Genomic DNA, 20,752 nt, shown 5'->3' with positions numbered 1-20,752 from the left:
CAGTGTAGAGGGAGCTTTACTCTGTATCTAACCCGTGCTGTACCTGCCCTGGGAGTGTTTGATGGGACAGTGTAGAGGGAGCTTTACTCTGTATCTAACCCGTGCTGTACCTGCCCTGGGAGTGTTTGATGGGACAGTGTAGAGGGATCTTTACTCTGTATCTAACCCGTGCTGTACCTGCCCTGGGAGTGTTTGATGGGACAGTGTAGAGGGATCTTTACTCTGTATCTAACGCGTGCTGTACCTGCCCTGGGAGTGTTTGATGGGACAGTGTAGAGGGAGCTTTACTCTGTATCTAACCCGTGCTGTACCTGCCCTGGGAGTGTTTGATGGGACAGTGTAGAGGGAGCTTTACTCTGTATCTAACCCGTGCTGTACCTGCCCTGGGAGTGTTTGATGGGACAGTGTAGAGGGAGCTTTACTCTGTATCTAACCCGTGCTGTACCTGCCCTGGGAGTGTTTGATGGGACAGTGTAGAGGGAGCTTTACTCTGTATCTAACCCGTGCTGTACCTGCCCTGGGAGTGTTTGATGGGACAGTGTAGAGGGAGCTTTACTCTGTATCTAACCCGTGTTGTACCTGCCCTGGGAGTGTTTGATGGGACAGTGTAGAGGGATCTTTACTCTGTATCTAACCCGTGCTGTACCTGCCCTGGGAGTGTTTGATGGGACAGTGTAGAGGGAGCTTTACTCTGTATCTAACCCGTGCTGTACCTGCCCTGGGAGTGTTTGATGGGACAGTGTAGAGGGAGCTTTACTCTGTATCTAACCCGTGCTGTACCTGCCCTGGGAGTGTTTGATGGGACAGTGTAGAGGGAGCTTTACTCTGTATCTAACCCGTGCTGTACCTGCCCTGGGAGTGTTTGATGGGACAGTGTAGAGGGAGCTTTACTCTGTATCTAACCCGTGCTGTACCTGCCCTGGGAGTGTTTGATGGGACAGTGTAGAGGGAGCTTTACTCTGTATCTAACCCGTGTTGTACCTGCCCTGGGAGTGTTTGATGGGACAGTGTAGAGGGATCTTTACTCTGTATCTAACCCGTGCTGTACCTGCCCTGGGAGTGTTTGATGGGACAGTGTAGAGGGAGCTTTACTCTGTATCTAACCCGTGCTGTACCTGCCCTGGGAGTGTTTGATGGGACAGTGTAGAGGGATCTTTACTCTGTATCTAACGCGTGCTGTACCTGCCCTGGGAGTGTTTGATGGGACAGTGTAGAGGGAGCTTTACTCTGTATCTAACCCGTGCTGTACCTGCCCTGGGAGTGTTTGATGGGACAGTGTAGAGGGAGCTTTACTCTGTATCTAACCCGTGCTGTACCTGCCCTGGGAGTGTTTGATGGGACAGTGTAGAGGGATCTTTACTCTGTATCTAACCCGTGCTGTACCTGCCCTGGGAGTGTTTGATGGGACAGTGTGGAGGGAGCTTTACTCTGTATCTAACCCGTGCTGTACCTGCCCTGGGAGTGTTTGATGGGACAGTGTAGAGGGAGCTTTACTCTGTATCTAACCCGTGCTGTACCTGCCCTGGGAGTGTTTGATGGGACAGTGTAGGGGGAGCTTTACTCTGTATCTAGCCCGTGCTGTACCTGCCCTGGGAGTTTTTGATGGGACAGTGTAGAGGAAGCTTTACTCTGTATCTAACCCCTGCTGTACCTGCCCTGGGAGTGTTTGATGGGACAGTGTAGAGGGAGCTTTACTCTGTATCTAACCCGTGCTGTACCTGCCCTGGGAGTGTTTGATGGGACAGTGTAGAGGGAGCTTTACTCTGTATCTAACCCGTGCTGTACCTGCCCTGGGAGTGTTTGATGGGACAGTGTAGAGGGAGCTTTACTCTGTATCTAACCCGTGCTGTACCTGCCCTGGGAGTGTTTGGCTGGACACTAGTCGCCTAAAATGAAAATCTGTTCTGTTCCCAGTGTTAACGTTCCATGCCCTTATGAGCGCAAAAATCAACCCAAAACAGTTGGAAAATGTCCATGCTTCTGATGAAACCTTTGGTAACCTGAGAGAAAGCTGAACGCGCACTCACAAAGTCACCGTTGTAACCAGGAACAGGATGGTCGCCAGGGTCCTCCTCCTGCAGGTCATCGACTCGGTCTGCTCCTGGTACATCTTTCCTCCGCACTTCCCACAACACCGGCAGCAGCAGAAGAACACGCCAATCAGGGGCATGAGGAGGAAGAAGAGAATTCCGATGACAGCACACACGATGAAGCCAACCTCATACTGCACCACCTGGATGGGACAAGGATAGAACCTGGATTATTAGTTAGCTCTAGGGAGGAAAGCAGAGGACTCAATGGTGATCTAATCAGTCTTGGGCGGTAGCACAAACCAGGCGACCACAAATGGGCAGTTTTACATTCCGAACAATTTACTTTTCAATTGACTTCAATGCTAACGAATATTGGGCACGGTGTTAAACAGGCTGTCAAATTGAGCTACCGCCCAAGACTGATTTCACACCCCATTGTACCTTCTCCGACTCGATCTCATTCTTTCCCAGGACCACCAAGCTGCGGAACTCCTCAACTCCCTTACTTCCTCCCACAGTTGACAGGTTTCTAAATGTGGTGTCTCCTCTGCATTATTCTCATTACTAACAATAAGACTTGCCTTTATATAACACGTGATTACACCTCTCAGAAGTGTATATTTCAGTTGCATTGAAGTGCAGCAACCTTTATGCAGATAAATGTCGCGGCCATTTGACACACAGCATGGTCCCTCGGATAGAGTCGGACGATAGGCCTGAGAACCTGGTTTTGATGGTGTTGGTTGAGGGGAAAAATGTTGAGCTGCTTGTACATCTTCAAATAGTGCCAGGTGTTCTCTCACCTCCAACTAAACTTGTAGAGCAGGCAGAATGAAACTCAGTTTTATGTCTTATCTGAAGTATGACACATGGAACAACACAGCACTCCCTCAGTGCTAGGTCTGGAGAGCCAGCCTGGATTATGTGCTCAAGTCCTGGTGTGTGGCTTGAACCCACGACCTTCTGACTCAGAGGTGTGAGAGTGCTACCAATTGAGCCAAGCTTACTAAAGGTGACCTGCTCTACGAGCCTTGACCATTCACCTGGATTTCTCCATCTAAAAAAGAGGCCAATCATAATGGGGCTGCTCTGAGCAATTGATGCCCAAATCCATTGGGCATTGATCAATTCTGAGGCCCATAATTCCTAATATTTATTAAAGTGATGGCTCAGATGGAAAAATGCACTATTCATCATGGAAGGAGGAGGGAGCCTTTGTATCAGGGGCCTCGTCTTTGAGTCAGGAGGTACAGGGTTTGAACCCCACGCCAGACAGTCCCAGCAATTGGAGACCGGAGCTCCTGTTCGAACTTCTGGGTTGACATCCAGTGGGATACTCGCATCTGGTAGGTGTGGGTGACCCCCCGTCCCACCACCTCCCACCCCCCACCACACCCCCATCGTATGAGTTTTGGGAGCCCAGAAAATACTCCCCTCGTATGGGACTAACTCCCCTATCGGCTGGGATAAAGATGGTCACGGCCTTGGAAGGGGCGTTCACGTCGCGGCCTGTCAGACTGTTAATCAGCCCACAAATCCTTCCACTGTTCTCCAAGGGAAGGGCGTGAAGATACTAAAACAAGAAAATCCCTGGGACTGAGCTATAGAGACTCGCAAATCCCAATGTTTGGACCAGGTCTTTACTGAGTGAGCTGGCAGGGTGGCCACAATTGGCCTCACCAACCCTGTCCTAGAGAAGAGGAAAACAAAATACAGCTTGGGCCTTGCCTCCTGGAAAGTGGAGGTTGGGTAGGATCGGTATGGGCTCACCTGTGACGTTCTCCGTGGTCGAATAGCCTTCTGGCTCACAAGTGAAGCGCGGCCACTTAGACCGCAGAGCTTCTGCTGCCTGTGATATGGTAGCTGAATTTCCCACACTCCGGCGGGGGAACCAGCACAGCCCCCGGTGAAAGGGACACAACGGTTAGGAACTCCCGTTTGTGCTGTTTCCCCAGGGGTTGCACCTGTCTCACATTGGGGAATCCCCCGGAGTAATTCCAGGTAAGCATCTTCAGAGGAGGAGGTGAGGAAAAGAGGACATTGTGCGGGGTGGGGGGGGGGGGAGATAGGAAGCAGTTCAGTCGAATCCACTTCCCTCTACAGAGATGTCGGCAGCAGGAAGATCACATTTGTTTCCGAATGGATTCAATGTGGTGCAACAGAAGATGGTCATAATCCATCTATTATTAAAAATATTGGGTATGCAAACAGTTCTCGTGCACAAACCTGTTGTTCTGATTTTTGACGATTTTATGTCAACATTTAGCACTGAAACTGTCTATGAAGATAATGATATTGAAAAGTAGGGAAGTTATGCTAAACCTGTATCGAACCTTGGTTAGACCACACTTGGAGTACTGCGTACAGTTGTGCTCGCCATGTTATAAAAAGGATATAGAGGCACTGGAGAGGGTGCAGAGAAGATTTACAAGGATGATACCAGAAATGCGAGGGTATACATATCAGGGAAGGATGAACAGGCTGGGTCTCTTTTCTCTTGAAAAAAGAAGGCTGAGGGGTGACCTAATAGAGGTCTTTAAAATTATGAAAGGTTTTGATAGAGTGGATACAGAGAGAATGTTTCCACTTGTGGGGAAGAGCAAAACTAGAGGCCATCAATATAAGATAGTCACCAAGAAATCCAATAGGGAATTCAGAAGAAACTTCTTTACCCAGAGAGTGGTGAGAATGTGGAACTCGCTCCCACAGGGAGTGGTTGAGGCGAATGGTATAGATGGATTTAAAGGGGAGGCTGGACAAACATATGAGGGAGAAGGGAATAGAGGGTTATGCTGATAGATTTAGATGAGGAAAGACGGGAGGAGGCTCGAGTGGAGCATAAACACCGGCATGGACTGGTTGGGCCGAATGGCCTGTTTCTGTGCCGTGTATCCGATGTAATCCTGTGTAATATTTCTCTATGTAAACAGTTGCCGACAACAGTGTTTCTGATGAACCAACCAAATTATTCAAAAGGCTTTTGTCCTTTTGGCTTCTGGTTTTAAACAACATTTAAAAAAAATTAAATTGTGGCAGAACTACTGAATGACTCTGGCTAACTGTATATAATTCTCTTTAACGATGTTCTAACACCAGCCTAAACCTGAACCATTGTGTTAGGCATTACTGTGTTTTGTATATAGAGTTTGCATGCACGGGGAGTGGCCCCTTTAAGAGCGCGGGAAAACTCGGGCAAACGCGATGACGTCACGTCGTAAACCACGGGGCTGCCCAGGGCAGTCCTCGTGGCAGCTCCGTTGAGTAAAGACCTGTTTAATTGTTCTCTTGTGTCGATCTCCGTTATTCGTTGGAATTCGTTAATTCCAACATTGGTGACCCCGTTTTTGTGAACGTTTTCACAAAAGAGCACAGCATGGAAGCAAACGCCGTTTCGCTGAAGCTACCGCAGTTCTGGGAGCAGCAAGCGCCCTCGTGGTTTATTCAGGTCGAGGCCCAGTTCGCCCTGAGGAACATCGATGCGGTTCAGACCAAGTATCTTTACGTGGTCTCCGCACTCGACAGCTCTACCGCCTCTCGGATCGTCAGCCTCCTCAAAAACCCCCCAACGGAGTGCAAGTATGAAACCCTCAAAGTGCGGTTACTGCAGGTTTTCGGGCTCACAAAATCAGAGCGCGCCCGCCAATTACTCGCTAGGCCTGGGCTCGGGGACTCCAAGCCTTCAGAGTTGATGAGCCAAATGCTCACACTCCTGGGCTCAGAACGGGAATGTTTCCTATTCTGCGAGATTTTCCTCAGCCAACTGCCTGAACAGGTACAGACTGCCCTGGCCAGATCTGAAACTGAAGACTGCGCAATACTCGCTGCGGAGGCTGACAAAATTTTCGCTGTAACTCGGCAGTACTGCGACGCCACGAGGCACCCATCCCCCGCAGACGCCGCCCCAGCTCGTCAGCCTGCTGGGCTGTGTTTCTACCACGTGCAGTTCGGCGCGAAGGCAAAGCATTGCCGCCCTCCCTGCAGTTTTCCCCCCAAAAAACAAACAACAACTGACACTGCAACCACCGAGGAACGGGCCTAATGGGCACCCCGCGGCCGCGATGGCGATGGGCAACGCGGGAAAATTGCTGTTCATCACTGATACTCTCTCCGGTCGTCGTTTTCTGTGCGACACCGGAGCGCAGTGCAGCATTTTACCCACGTCCACCCTCGATGTGCAGACGGGGAATCACGGCCCCACCCTTGAAGCGGCCAATGGCGGAACAATTCGGACCTTCGGCAGACGGCGAGTGGAGGTGTGCCTCGGGGGGCAACGTTTTCACTGGGAGTTTGTTACGGCCAGAGTTTCCCAGCCCCTCCTCGGCGCGGATTTCCTGTGCGCCAACGGCCTCCTGGTTGACGTTAGGAACCGGCGGCTGATCAACGCAGCAACTTTTAATTCTCTTCCGTGTTACCGCAGTAACACTACGTCGCGCACCGTCTCCTGTGCGTTCCCGACTCCTGATGAGTTCGCTCGCCTGCTCGGCGAATTCCCCGACCTGACAAGACCCACGTTCTCCTCCACAGCCACGAAACATGGTGTGGAACACCACATCACCACCAACGGCCCCCCAGTCTACGCGCGGGCCCGGTGCCTGGAACCTGGCAAGCTGGCGGTCGCAAAGGTGGAGTTCGCAACCATGGAACGGTTAGGGATTATTCGCTGGTCGAATAGTCCCTGGTCTTCACCCCTCCATATCGTCCCGAAGCCTGGCGGCGGATGGCGGCCATGCGACGACTATCGACGCCTCAACGACGCCACCACTCCTGATCGGTACCCGATCCCCCACATCCAGGATTTCTCTGCCCATTTGGCAGGGAACACCGTGTTCTCAAAAGTCGACCTCGTCCGGGGCTACCACCAGGTCCCAGTTCATCCACAAGACGTCCAGAAGACCGCAGTCATCACCCCATTCGGCCTCTTCGAGTTTTTACGAATGCCGTTTGGGTTAAAGAACGCCGCCCAGGCTTTCCAACGCCTGATGGACTCCGTGCTGCAGGACCTCAAGTTCCTCTTCGTCTACCTGGATGATATTCTAATTGCCAGTCCTACTAAGGAAGAGCATACGTGTCACCTACGTACCCTTTTTCGACACCTCAGCCAACACGGCCTGATTATCAACCCGGCCAAGTGTCAGTTTGGCCTGCACCAAATTGACTTCCTGGGGCATCGCATCACCTCAGAGGGAGCGGTTCCTGAACCTTCGAAAGTAGAGGCGGTGACATCCTTTCCACGCCCACAGAACGTAAAGGCCCTGCAGGAATTCCTAGGCATGATAAACTTTTACCACCGTTTCGTGCCTAAGGCGGCACTACTCATGCAGCCCCTGTACGAGGCCCTCAAGGGCAAGACTGGCAAGAGCCCGGTAGACTGGACAGATGACATGGCCTGGGCGTTCGCCGACACCAAAAGCGCCTTAGCCAACGCGACTATGCTGGCGCACCCGCTGCCAGGAGCCACCATCGCCCTCACTACCGACGCGTCAGACTATGCAGTCGGTACCGTGCAACAGCAGTGGGTGAACGGGACGTGGCAGCCATTGGCATTCTTCAGCCGTCAACTACGGCAGAACGAGAGAGCATATAGCACGTTCGACCGGGAGTTGCTCGCCCTTTTTCTGGCCATCCGCCATTTTCAGTTCCTACTGGAAGGACGTCCTTTCACCGCCTTTGTGGACCATAAGCCGCTAACCTTTGCAATGGCCAAGACCGCTGAACCGTGGTCAGCCCGACAGCAGCGTCAACTGACCTACATATCCGAATTCACCACGGATATACAGCACGTGGCCGGTAAGGACAACCTGGCGGCAGACTGCCTCTCCCGCGCGATCGTCAATACGGTTCATTTGGGCATCGACTACGCCCTCATGGCAGCGGACCAAGCCTCAGACCCGGAAGTCCAAGCTTACCGAACGGCCATCACTGGCCTCCAGTTGGCCGACATCAAGTTCCATTCGGCAGGTACCACGCTGTTGTGTGACGTCTCCGTACAGGATCCTCGCCCTGTCGTGCCGGTCGTCTGGCGCCGCAAAGTGTTCGACGCCATACATGGGTTGTCACACCCAGGAATGAAGGCCTCTCAGAAACTGATGTCAGCGAAATTTGTATGACATGGCATGCATAACGATGTCTGTGACTGGGCCAACACCTGCGTGGTCTGCCAAAAGGCCAAGGTACAGCGCCACATCAAAGCTCCGTTGGCCACCTTCACAGTTCCGGAGCGACGTTTTGACCATGTCAACATGGACCTGGTAGGACCACTCCCACCCTCCCATGGTTTTTCACACATCCTGACCATGGTTGACCGCACCACTAGATGGCCGGAGGTGGTCCCCCTGTCATCCACTACTTCGGCGGACGTGGCCAGGGCATTCATTTCCTCCTGGATCACCAGTTTCGGAGTGCCCGCAGATATTTCGTCAGACAGGGGACCGCAGTTTTCCTCCGAACTCTGGAATGCAGTGGCCCAAGGACTCGGTGTCAAATTACACCACACCACAGCCTACCACCCACAGGCGAATGGCCTCTGCGAACGCTTCCACTGGTCAATGAAAGCCGCCCTGAGGGCCAGCCTCCAGGACGCTGGATGGGCAGACAAGCTACCGTGGGTCCTGTTGGGCCTTCGCACGGCCCCCAAAGAAGACTTTCACTCTTCATCAGTGGAGCTTGTGTATGGTTAGCCGCTGCGACTCCCAGGGGACTTTCTACCAACATCGACGGAGCCCTGGTCCACGTCTGCCCAGCTTGCTAGTTACCAAGAGGCGGCCAGATGTTTCGCACCGGTGCCCACTTCGCACCACGGGCTGCAGAGGCCACACGTTCCCACGAAGCTTCACAAGGCTGAATACATTTTTATTCGCCATGACGCACATAGGGATCTGCTCAAGGCCCCATATACCGGTCCCTTCCGCGTGTTGGAAGCAGGGGACAAAACCTTCACGGTAGATGTCGGTGGTAAACCGGACCACATTTCGGTCGACCGCTTAAAGCCAGCACATTTGGACCTCGACCGCCCCATCGAGACAGCACAACCGCCGAGACGGGGTCGGCCACCCATCGTTGTTACGGCAGACCAAGTGCGACCGCCCGCCAGACTGCCAGCCGCCCAGCAGCCTCCGCCTCGAGAGTACAGGAGTCATTCTGACAGGCTCGTCAGACCCCCTCACCGTTTGACTTTGTCTGTTAAAGCGAATTCTGTGGGGGGGCGCATGTGGCAGAACCGCTGAATGACTCTGGCTAACTGTTTATAATTCTCTTTAACGATATTCTAACACCAGCCTAAACCTGTACCATTGTGTTAGGCATTACTGTGTTTTGTATATAGAGTTTGCATGTACGGTGAGTGACCCCTTTAAGAGCGCGGGAAAATGCGATGACGTCACGTCGTAAACCACGGGGCTGCCCAGGGCAGTCCTCGTGGCAGCTCCGTTGAGTAAAGACCTGTTTAATTGTTCTCTTGTGTCGATCTCCGTTATTCGTTGGAATTCGTTAATTCCTGCAAAATGACATATTTCACAACGTTTGTGTGAAATGGAGGGTAGTGTAATGGTTATGTTACTGGACTAGTAATCCAAAGGAACTAGGTTAATGATCAGAACTATGAGTTTAAATCCCATGGTGGCAGTTAGAAAATTTGAATTCTATTTAAAATAAAAAGCCGGTCTCAGTAAAAGGGACCATGAAGCTGTGGGATTGTTGTAAAAACCCGACTGGCTCTCTAATGCCCTGTAGGGAGGGAAACCTGCTGTCCTTACCCAGTCTGACCTCATAGAATCATAGAAAGTTATAGCACGGAAGGAGGCCATTCGGCCCATCGTGTCCGCGCCGGCCAACAAAGAGCCATCCAGCCAAATCCCACTTCCCAGCTCTTGGTCCGTAGCCCTGCAGGTTACAGCATCCCAAGTGCACATCCAAGTACTTTTTAAATGTGGTTAGGGTTCCTGCCTCTACCACCCTTTCAGGCAGCGAGTTCCAGACCCCCACAACCCTCTGGGTGAAGAAATTTCCCCTCAAATCCCCTCTAAATCTTCCACCAATTACTTTAAATCTGTGCCCCCTGGTTTTTGACCCCTCTGCTAAGGGAAATAGGTCCTTTCTAGCCACTTTATCTATGCCCCTCATAATTTTATGCACCTCAATAAGGTCTCCTCTCAGCCTCTTCTGTTCCAAGGAAAACAGACCCAGCCTATCCAGTCTTTCCTCATAGCTAAGATTCTCTACTCCCGGCAACATCCTTGTAAATCTCCTCTGTACCCTCTCCAGTGCAATCACATCTTTCCTGTAATGTGGTGACCAGAACTGCACGCAGTACTCTAGCTGAGGCCTAACTAGTGTTTTATACAGTTGAAGCATAACCCCCCTGCTCTTATATTCTATGCCACAGCTAATAAAGGCAAGCATTCCGTATGCCTTCTTAAGCACCTTATCTACTTGGCCTGCTACCTTCAGGGATCTGTGGACATGCACTCCAAGGTCCCTTTGTTCCTCTACACTACTCAGTGTCCTACCATTTATTGTGTATTCCCTTTCTTTGTTAGCCCTCCCCAAATGCATTACCTCACACTTCTCCGGATTGAATTCCATTTGCCACTGTTCTGCCCACCTGACCAATTTATTGATATCTTCCTGCAGTCTACAGCTTTCTTCTTCAGTATCAACCACACAGCCGACTTTATTATCATCTGCAAACTTTCTATGTGTGACTCTGTGGTTGACTCTTAGCTTCCCTTTGAAGTGGTTGAGCAACCCACTAGCAACAACATTTATATAGCGCCTTTAATGTAGTAAAATGGTGCTTCACAGGAGCGATTATCAAACAAAAATTTGACACCCAGCCACATAAGGAGATATTAGGACAGGTGAAAATTTAGGTTTTAAGGAGTGCGTTCAAGGAGGAGAGGAGAGGGATTTAGGGAGGGAATTCCAGAGCTTAGGGCCCAGACGGCTGAAGACACGGCCGCCAATGGTGGAGAGATGGAAATCGGGGATGCACAAGATCTCGGGCGGGGGGGGAGTTGTAGGCAATGTTCCTTCGTATTTTATTTTGCGTGCGCGGCCCATTCACATGCGCAAAACTTTGCATTGAAAAAGCCGGTCCGGGGCTCCGCAGGACCAGCAGAGCGGTGCGGTCGTGCACCTTATAGGGAACATTGGTTGTGGGGCTGGAGGAGATTACAGAGATAGGGAGGGGTGAGGCCATGGAGGGATTTGGAAAGAAGGATGAGAATTTTAAAATCGAGGCGTTGCCGGACCGGGAGCCAATGTAGGTCAGTGAGCACAGGGGTGATGGGTGAACGGGACTGGGTGTGAGTTAGGACACGGGGCAGTGAGCACAGGGGGCGATGGGTGAACGGGACTGGGTGTGTGTTAGGACACGGGGCAGTGAGCACAGGGGGCGATGGGTGAACGGGACTGGGTGTGTGTTAGGACACGGGGCAGTGAGCACAGGGGTGATGGGTGAACGGGACTGGGTGCGAGTTAGGACACGGGGCAGTGAGCACAGGGGGTGATGGGTGAACGGGACTGGGTGCGAGTTAGGACACGGGGCAGTGAGCACAGGGGGTGATGGGTGAATGGGACTTGGTGCGAGTTAGGACACGGGGCAGTGAGCACAGGGGGTGATGGGTGAACGGGACTGGGTGTGAGTTAGGACACGAGGCAGTGAGCACAGGGGGTGATGGGTGAACGGGACTGGGTGTGAGTTAGGACACGGGGCAGTGAGCACAGGGGGTGATGGGTGAACGGGACTGGGTGTGAGTTAGGACACGAGGCAGTGAGCACAGAGGGTGATGGGTGAACGGGACTGGGTGTGAGTTAGGACACGGGGCAGTGAGCACAGGGGGTGATGGGTGAACGGGACTGGGTGTGAGTTAGGACACGGGGCAGTGAGCACAGGGGGTGATGGGTGAACGGGACTGGGTGTGAGTTAGGACACGAGGCAGTGAGCACAGAGGGTGATAGGTGAACGGGACTGGGTGTGAGTTAGGACACGAGGCAGTGAGCACAGAGGGTGATGGGTGAACGGGACTTGGTGCGAGTTAGGACACGGGGCAGTGAGCACAGGGGGTGATGGGTGAACGGGACTGGGTGCGAGTTAGGACACGGGGCAGTGAGCACAGGGGGTGATGGGTGAATGGGACTGGGTGTGAGTTAGGACACGGGGCAGTGAGCACAGGGGGTGATGGGTGAACGGGACTTGGTGTGAGTTAGGACACGGGGCAGTGAGCACAGGGGTGATGGGTGAACGGGACTTGGTGCGAGTTAGGACACGGGCAGCAGAGTTTTGGATGACCTCAAGTTTACGGAGACCACCATCACCTTCTCAGGGCAACTAGGGATGGGCAATAAATGCCGGCCTCGCCAGCGACCCTCACATCCCCAGAATAATTTTTTTTTTTAAAACAACACAATTAAATTCATCCATTGAATAGCCTCTTAATGAATTCCTTCAAGTTTACTAGGCAATGTGGTTGCGTCAGACTGGGTAGTGGGCGTGAGGTTCCCTTCCTTGAAGGTTATTGGCGGGTCAGTTGGGTTTATCTAAAAGTGACCGTTCCCAATTCCCCATGGTTTTGATCATCTCTGAGCACTACTGCAACACCATGACTACACAATCATACCCACGGCCCTTAATGCTGGTAAATCACCACTCCTGGTAATACTACAAGGCATTGCATGTGTCCTTATAAAAGATCAGAGTCACGATGAGCAACAGCACAGATACATTAGTGCAATTGATGCACAGACAGTTGAATAGGGTGAGCAGAATCAGAGAGACATTGTTTGAAATTGTTATCTTGTTTCTGGTAAAGCAACGGTTGCTAATGAGAAGTGTTGGTGTGTAAACAGAGGCACAGACTCTGAATCCACGGAAATATTACCGGCGCTCTATGGAGTATCAAGGAGACCTCCTGGGTAGTATCGTGTTCAGTTTCTGTTTGCTGGGCTTAGAGAAAGACAATGTGAAGGAGCGGTGAAAGGACGTCACGGATTCTCAAAGCCTTACACAGAAACAGAGGCGTTGAGGTAGAAAGTGCTAGAATCTATTATTAGGGACGTGGTAACAGGGCACTGAGAAAATCATAATATGATTGGGCAGAATCAGCACGGATTTATGAAAGGGAAATCGTGTTTGACAAATTTGTTTTTTAAGGGTATAACTAGCAGAATAGATAAGGGGGAACCAGTGGATGTGGTGTATTTGGATTTTCAAAAAGCATTCGATAAGGTGACACACAAGAGGTTATTACACAAAGTTAGGGCTCATGGGATTGGGGGTAATATGCTAGCATGGATTGAGGATTGGTTAATGGACAGAAAACAGAGAGTAGGAATAAACGGGACATTTTTGGGTTGGCAGGTTGTAACTAGTGGGGCACCGCAAGGATCAGTGCTTGGGCCTCAGCTACTTACAAAATATATTACTGACTTAGATGAGGGGACCAAGTATAAGGGCCCAGAACTTCGGGTCCCCACGGGTGAGTACGCGCTGGGTACTCACGCGTAGGCCCAACAAAAGTGCCGGTTTCGTGCATGCACTGCGCATGCGCGGGAAACCGGAACTTCCGTTCCCCTGAAAGAAGGGGTTGAGAGGTGGAACGCGTGCGCCGGAGAGGCAGCGCGTGCACATCGAACTTACATTTTTTTTGCAAGTTTCTCCGGGAGGGTAAGTCTCCAGGAGTTACACTTTTAAAAAGCAGGAGCAAGGCCTACTTTTAACAAGGTAAGTGGTGAATTAATTAAAATTAAAACATTTTTTCCACAGGTTTATTATTTTTAAATACTTTAAAGAAAGGTAAGTTTATTTTTAGCCCTGTTAGAAAATGTATTTAATTTTTTCAAAAATTTAAATTATTGTTTAAAATAGTTATTTCATGTAATTTATAGTTATTTTAAAAATGTGATGTTTTAAAAAAAAATTATTTGAAGTTTTAGTGATGTTTTGGAGCTTATAGTATTTATAGGTTTGACAGCTCTTCCTGTCAAACTTATGAATGAAGCATTCCCTGCTCCGATTGGCTGTCCATGGCCCACGTGATCCCAGGGCACGCTTCGAACTAACTGCGCCCCTGGGATACACAAGCACTGCGCGCCGGCAGTTGGAGGAGGCCCAGGATCGGAATCCCACGCGGGCCCACAGCTCAACGGCCGGCGCGCTGGGTAAGTGCAAGTCGGGGGCTTGCACCCGCGGGGAGCCCCCGACCCGAATTTCTGGGCCAATGTTTTCAAGTTTGCTGACAATACAAAGCTAGCTGGAAAGTAAGTTGTGAGGAGGACACAAAGAGACTGCAAAGGGATATAGACAGGGCAAGTGAGTGGGCAAGAACATGGCAGATGCAATATAATGTGAAAATTTGGGAAGTTATCACTTTGATAGGAAGAATAGAAAAGGAGAATATTTTTTAATTGGTGAGAGATTGGGAAATGTTGGTGTTCAGAGGGACCTGGGTGCCCTTGTACACTAATCACAGAAAGTTAACAGGCAGGTACAGCAAGCAATTAGGAAAGCCAATGGTATGTTGGCCTTTATTACTAAAGGATTTGGGTATAAGATTAAAGACGTCTTACTGCAACTATATAGGGTGCTGGTGAGACCACACCTGGAGTATTGTGTACCGTTTTGGTCTCCTTACCTAAGGAACGATATACTTGCCATACAGGGAGTGCAATGAAGGTTCACCAGACTGGTTCCTGGGATGGGGAGATTGTCCTATGAGGAGAGAATGAGAAGGCGAAGCCTATATTCCCTAGAGTTTAGAAGAATGAGATGTGATCTCAATGAAACGTATAAAATTCTTAAGGGGCTGGAGAGTCTAGAATTAAGGGTCAGAGTCTCAGAGTAAGGAGTTGGTCATTTAGGACTGAGATGAGGAGAAATTTAAATCTTTGGAATTCTCTACCCCAGAGGGCTGTGGATGCTCAGTCATTGAGTATATTCAAGGCCGAGATCGATAGATTTTTGGGCACTAAGGGAATCCAAGTAATATGGGGATTGGGCGGGAAAGTGGAGTTGATGTAGAAGATCAGCCATGATCTTATTGGACAGCGGAGCAGGTTGGAGGGGCCGAATGGCCGACTCCTGTCACTATATCTTATTTTTTATGGTTATGGCCCATTTTCTGGGAAAATAACTGACAGCCCCCCAACTGGGAGGCCCGAGGCTCACCCAATCGCGAACGAGCTCTGGGGCAAGAGGTAGACTACTTCCACCATCGACAAACCAAGGCAACGCAGCAGGACTCAGGATAAAGAACACATACACGGGTGAGTAGTATTCAATTTGATAAGGGAGTACAGCAGAGAACAAGTTGTGTGGTGTTCTAAAGTGACAGTTGCTGGGAGACTACTGGTGAGACCACACCTGGAGTACTGCGTACAGTTTTGGTCTCCATATTTAGGGAGGGATATACTTGCATTGGAGGCAGTGCAGAGAAGGTTCACGAGGTTAATTCTGGAGATGAGGGGGTTGTCTTATGAAGAAAGGTTGAGCAGGTTGGGTCTATACTCATTGGAGTTTAGAAGAATGAGAGGTGATCTTATTGAACCATATAAGATTCTGAGGGGGCTCGACAAGGTAGATGCAGGGAGGATGTTTCCCCCTGTGGGGGAATCTAGAACTAGGGGGCATAGTTTCAGAATAAGGGGTCGCCCATTTAAGACGGAGATGAGGAGGAATTTCTTCTCTCAGAGGGTCGTGAATCTGTGGAATTCTCTTCCCCAGAGAGCCGTGGAGGCGGAGTCAGTGAATATATTCAAGGCGGAGATTGACAGACATTTGATCTACAGGGGGGTCAAGGGTTATGGGGAGAGAGTGGGAAAGTGCAGTTGAAGCCAAGATTGGATCAGCCATGATCTTATTGAATGGCGGAGCAGGCTCGAGGGGCCAAATGGCCGGCTCCTGCTCCTGTTTCTTATGTTCTTAAAATCATACAGTCCTCAACCTCTTATAGGCATCCTAGAAAGGGAAAGGTTGTTGTAAGTGGGGTAATTGGAGACTGAGCCCCTCCAATAAAGGCTGAGTCCAAGAAGGAGAGGGCCAAACAGGAAACAAGCAAATGATAATAAAGGAATATTATCGTGGATGTTGTGGGCAGAAGGTTATGTCCAAAAGCACACTCGAGAAGGACTGTTTGAGGAGGGTAACAGTGACCCTTATAGAAACTGTACAATGAAGTGCGATAATTGAAATGAAAAAGATAAGAAGGCAAAAAAAGGCCAACTGCATAATGGCAATGGTGCAGATAATAAATAGTTCGAATGAGAAATTTAGTAAACAGAGTAGCTCCACGGACTGCAGCGGTTCAAGAAGGTGGCTCACCACCACCTTCTCGAGGGCAACTAGGGATGGGCAATAAATGCCGGCCTTACCAGCGACGCCCACATCCCAGGTAAACGAATTTTTAAAAAAAGGTTCAGACTCTTCAGGCAGAAGCAGAGAGATTAAAAAATGAATTGAGTGCTGTCTACAGGCAGAACATCGATTCACCACCAACCAACAGTTGGAGATGCACCAAGAAATAACTCAATTCGGCGGCAGGGCAGGTTGAGAAAGCTGTTAAAAAGGCTTACGGGATCCTGGGCTTCATAAATAGAGGTACAGAGTACAAAAGTGTGGAAATTATGATGAACCTGTATAAAACACTGGTTCGGCCTCAACTGGAGTATTGTGTCCAATTCTGGGCACCACACTTTAGGAAGGATGTGAAGGCCTTAGAGAGGGTGCAGAAAAGATTGATTGTTTGGGAAAGTTCTCTTAAATTTATGTGAAGTGACGCAATGGCGTCTGACAATGTTTTGCTCCGCCTTCTTATAAACCTACAAAGGAGTTAACCCTTTCCGCTGATAGCTGTTTTCTTAATTCACAAAGTAAACACTTTTGTATTGCTGGATGTAAATTTATACGGGGCATTATTAAATTTAAGTTTCTTAATTTAAGTGGATTTTTTCCCCCACGGTGACAGAAGGAAATTATGAATGAACAAATTAACCCCTTGGGCTCTGAAGCAGAGCCACAATGGATTCTCTGTCTCTTTGTTCTTATAATCAGGGGGCCACGGTTTCCTGGACCGTATGGAGGTTGATGGCATAGCAAGAGATCCAGCAGTTTTAAGAAGTTAAAAACTTAGCTGCAGGCATTGGCAGACATCAAATTTCACAGCATGGTGAAGATTTGGACTTAAGATTTCGCCCTTCCGAGACAGAGTGTCAAGAACGTAAGAACATAAGAAATAGGAGCAGGAGTCGGCCATACGACCCCTCGAGCCTGCTCCGCCATTCAATAAGATCATGGCTGATCTTCGACCTCAACTCCACTTTCCCGCCCGATCCCCATATCCCTTGATTCCCTTAATATTCAAAAACCTGTCGATCTCTATCTTGAATATTCTCAACGATTGAGCCTCCACAGCCCTCTGGGGTAGAGAATTCCAAAGATTCACCACCCTCAGTGAAGAAATTTCTCCTCATCTCAGTCCTAAATGGCCGACCCCTTATTCTGAGACTGTGACCCCTGGTTCTAGACTCCCCAGCCAGGGGAAACATCCTCCCTGCACCTACCCTGTCAAGACCTGTAAGAATTTTGTATGTTTCAATGAGATCACCTCTCATTCTTCTAAACTCTAGGGAATATAGGCCTAGTCTACTCAATCTCTCCTCATAGGACAATCCCCCCCCATCCCAGGAACCAGTCGGGTGAACCTTCGTTGCACTCCCTCTATGGTAAGTATATCCTTCCTTAGGTAAGGAGACCAAAACTGTGCACAATTCTCCAGGTGTGGTCTCACCAGGGCCCTATATAATTACAGTAAGACGTCTTTACTCTTATACTCAAATCCTCTTGTAATAAAGGCCAACATACCATTTGCTTTCCTAATTACTTGCTGTACCTGCATGCTAACTTTCAGTGATTCGTGTACAAGGACACCCAGGTCCCTCTGAACACCAACATTTCCCAATCTCTCACCATTTAAAAAACACTCTGCTTTTCTATTTTTCCTACCAAAGTGGATAATTTCACATTTCTCCACATTATACTCCATTTGCCATGTTCTTGCCCACTCACTTAGCCTGTCTATATCCCCTTGAAGCCTCTTTGCATCCTTCTCACAACTTACATTTCCACCCAGCTTTGAGGGGGAGATATGGAAGTTACCTCCAAAGGCCTTAGAGAGGGTGCAGAAAAGATTTACAAGAATGGTTCCAGGGATGAGGGACTTCAGTTATGTGGATAGACTGGAGAAGCTGGGGTTGTTCTCCTTGGAGCAGAGAAGGTTGAGAGGAGATTTGATCGAGGTGTTCAAAATCATGAGGGGTCTGGACAGAGCAGATAGCGAGAAACTGTTCCCATTGGTGGAAGGGTCGAGAACCAGAGGACACAGATTTAAGGTGATTGGCAGAAGAACCAAAGGCGACATGAGGAAAAACATTTTTACGCAGCGAGTGGTTAGGATCTGGAATGCACTGCCTGAAAGGGTGGTGGAGGCAGACTCAATCGTGGCTTTCAAAAGGGAGTTGGATAAGTACCTGAAGGAATAAGCTTTGCAGGGCTACGGGGAAAGGGTGGGGGAGTGGGAGTAGCTGAAGTGCTCTTGCAGAGAGCCGGCACGGGCTCGACGGGCCGAATGGCCTCCTTCTGTGCTGTAATTCTAATTGTGAGCACTTCTGTCTCTTTGAAATGAAAAAAATGGACTCAGGCACATTATATCGGGTTCTTTTAGGACAATGAAAGGTCTGAGAAGAGGTTCAGTTAAATAAAATTAAACAAACAAAATGTGTTAGAACCTGGACCAAGTGGGAATGTTTGATCTATGTTTTAAAGATGTTCCAGAAATTCGGGTCTCCACGGGTGAGTACGCATTGGGTACTCACGCGTAGGCCCAATGGAAGTGCCAGTTTCGTGCATGCACTGCGCATGCGCGGGAAACCGGCACTTCCGTTCCCCTGAAAGAAGGGGTTGACAGGTGGAACGCGTGCGCCGGAGAGGCAGCGCGTGCGCATCGAACTTACGTTTTTTTTGCAGGTTTCTCCGGGAGGGTAAGTCTCCAGCAGTTACACTTTTAAAAAGCAGGTGCAAGGCCTGCTTTTAACAAGGTAAGTAGTGAATTAATTAAAATTAAAACATTTTTTCCACAGATTTATTATTTTTAAATACTTTAAAGTAGGTAAGTTTATTTTTAGCCCCGTTAGAAAATGTAATAAATTTTTTCAAAAATTTAAATTATTGTTTAAAATAGTTATTTCATGTAATTTATAGTTTATTTTAAAAATGTGATTTTAAAAATTTTTATTTGAAGTTTTAATGATGTTTTGGGGCTTATAGTATTTATAGGTTTGACAGGTCTTCCTGTCAAACTTATGAATGAAGCATTCCCTGCTCCGATTGGCTCTCCATGGCCCACATGATCCCAGGGGACGCATCGAACTAACTGCGCCCCTGGGATACACAAGCACTGCGCGCCGGCAGTTGGAGGAGGCCCAGGATCGGAATCCCACGCGGGCCCACAGCTCAACGGTCGGCGCGCTAGGTAAGTGCAGGTCGGGGGCTTGCACCCGCGGGAAGCCCCCAACCTGAATTTCTGGGTCAATATGATAATGGGGCAGAAATTCGGGTCGGGGGCTTGCCGCGCGTGCAAGCCCCCGATGTGCACTTACCCGACGCGCCGGCCGTTGAGCTTCAGGGACGCCTGGAATTCCTGTTTTAAAATGTTGACTCCCGGGCAGCGTCTGACGTCACGCCGCCCAGGAGTGCAGCCAGCGCGAAGCCTGGAGCGCGCAGTGCAAGTGAGACACGCCCCTTGAGGTCTCATTTTAAAAGGACACGCCCCCAATGTTTCTCACAAGCTGCAAAGCATTTTTACATGTAGAGCAGCATTTTAAATAGGTTTTTGGTATTTTTAAGAAGCTTTTGGTAACTTTTATAAACTTTTTAAAATGTTTACATTATTTTGAAGAATCTGAAGTAGTTTTAAACAGAATTAAAGCAATTTAAAGACTTTTAAAAGCACTGAAAGAATTTTTTTCATTCCATTTATTTATTTAGCAACGTCGTCGTCATACGTGTCTTCACACTGTTCCCTTTGGGGAACTGTATGAAGTGGTGGAAGGATTTATGGCCGTGATTAACGCTCATTCCGTGACCATAACCATCTTTGTACCAGCCATTAGGGTGGTTAGTCCTATGGCGGGAGGGTTTTACGGGCTCCCACAAGCTATACGAGGAGGGGGGGCCACCCACACCCACGGACGCAAATATCCCACTGGATGTCAACCCAGAATTTAGAGCCGGAGCTCCGACTCCACTTGCCGGGACTGTCTGGAGCGGGGTTCGAAACCCTACCCCGTCTGGCCCAGCGGCGGGGATCCTACCGCTACGCCAAAGACCCACTCCGATTAGCAACGTGAAATGGCTGGAATGAGCCCAATTCACGGCATTAAAAGAACTCACAATTGAACTGATGATGACCTCAGCAATCTCCTCAACGAGGTGGAGGCGCAGCGCCTGCTCATCATTGGTAATGAGAAGTCCAAGGCGCCGCAAAAAGGACAGATGATAGCTTGGTCTTTCAAGTGGCAGCATAGGGCTCCAGTCACGGGGAGGGAAAAGGCGCAGGAAACGTATGGGTGTCACCTTTTGCGCGGAGTGGGCCTTTTGCGTAGCGGTAAGCATCCCCGCCGCTGGGCCAGAAGGAGTAGGGTTTCGAACCCCGCTCCAGACAGTCCCGGCA

At 49.6% G+C, this 20,752-nt stretch overlaps 1 protein-coding gene and 1 long non-coding RNA gene across 4 annotated transcripts in view; one reads left to right on the top strand and one right to left on the bottom strand.

The window, feature by feature from the left end:
- The window catches only part of prom2 (prominin 2), a 238,101-nt gene that overhangs the window by 190,017 nt on the left and 27,332 nt on the right, over positions 1-20,752 (bottom strand). For all 3 annotated transcript variants that reach the window (XM_085994192.1, XM_085994191.1, XM_085994190.1), the window contains exon 4: positions 2,028-2,233. In XM_085994192.1, the coding sequence (XP_085850318.1) occupies positions 2,028-2,233 (206 nt within the window). The remainder of the gene's footprint in view (positions 1-2,027; positions 2,234-20,752) is intronic.
- LOC147113292 (uncharacterized) overlaps positions 1-20,752 on the top strand; it is a 196,010-nt gene that overhangs the window by 167,893 nt on the left and 7,365 nt on the right. The window lies entirely within an intron of this gene.

This window comes from Somniosus microcephalus, chromosome 8 (genome assembly GCF_052327205.1).
Source record: "Somniosus microcephalus isolate GS21.2 chromosome 8, FLI_Smic_1.0, whole genome shotgun sequence".
Lineage (NCBI taxonomy): Eukaryota > Metazoa > Chordata > Chondrichthyes > Squaliformes > Somniosidae > Somniosus > Somniosus microcephalus.
This window is presented reverse-complemented; position numbering and strand designations above follow the sequence as displayed.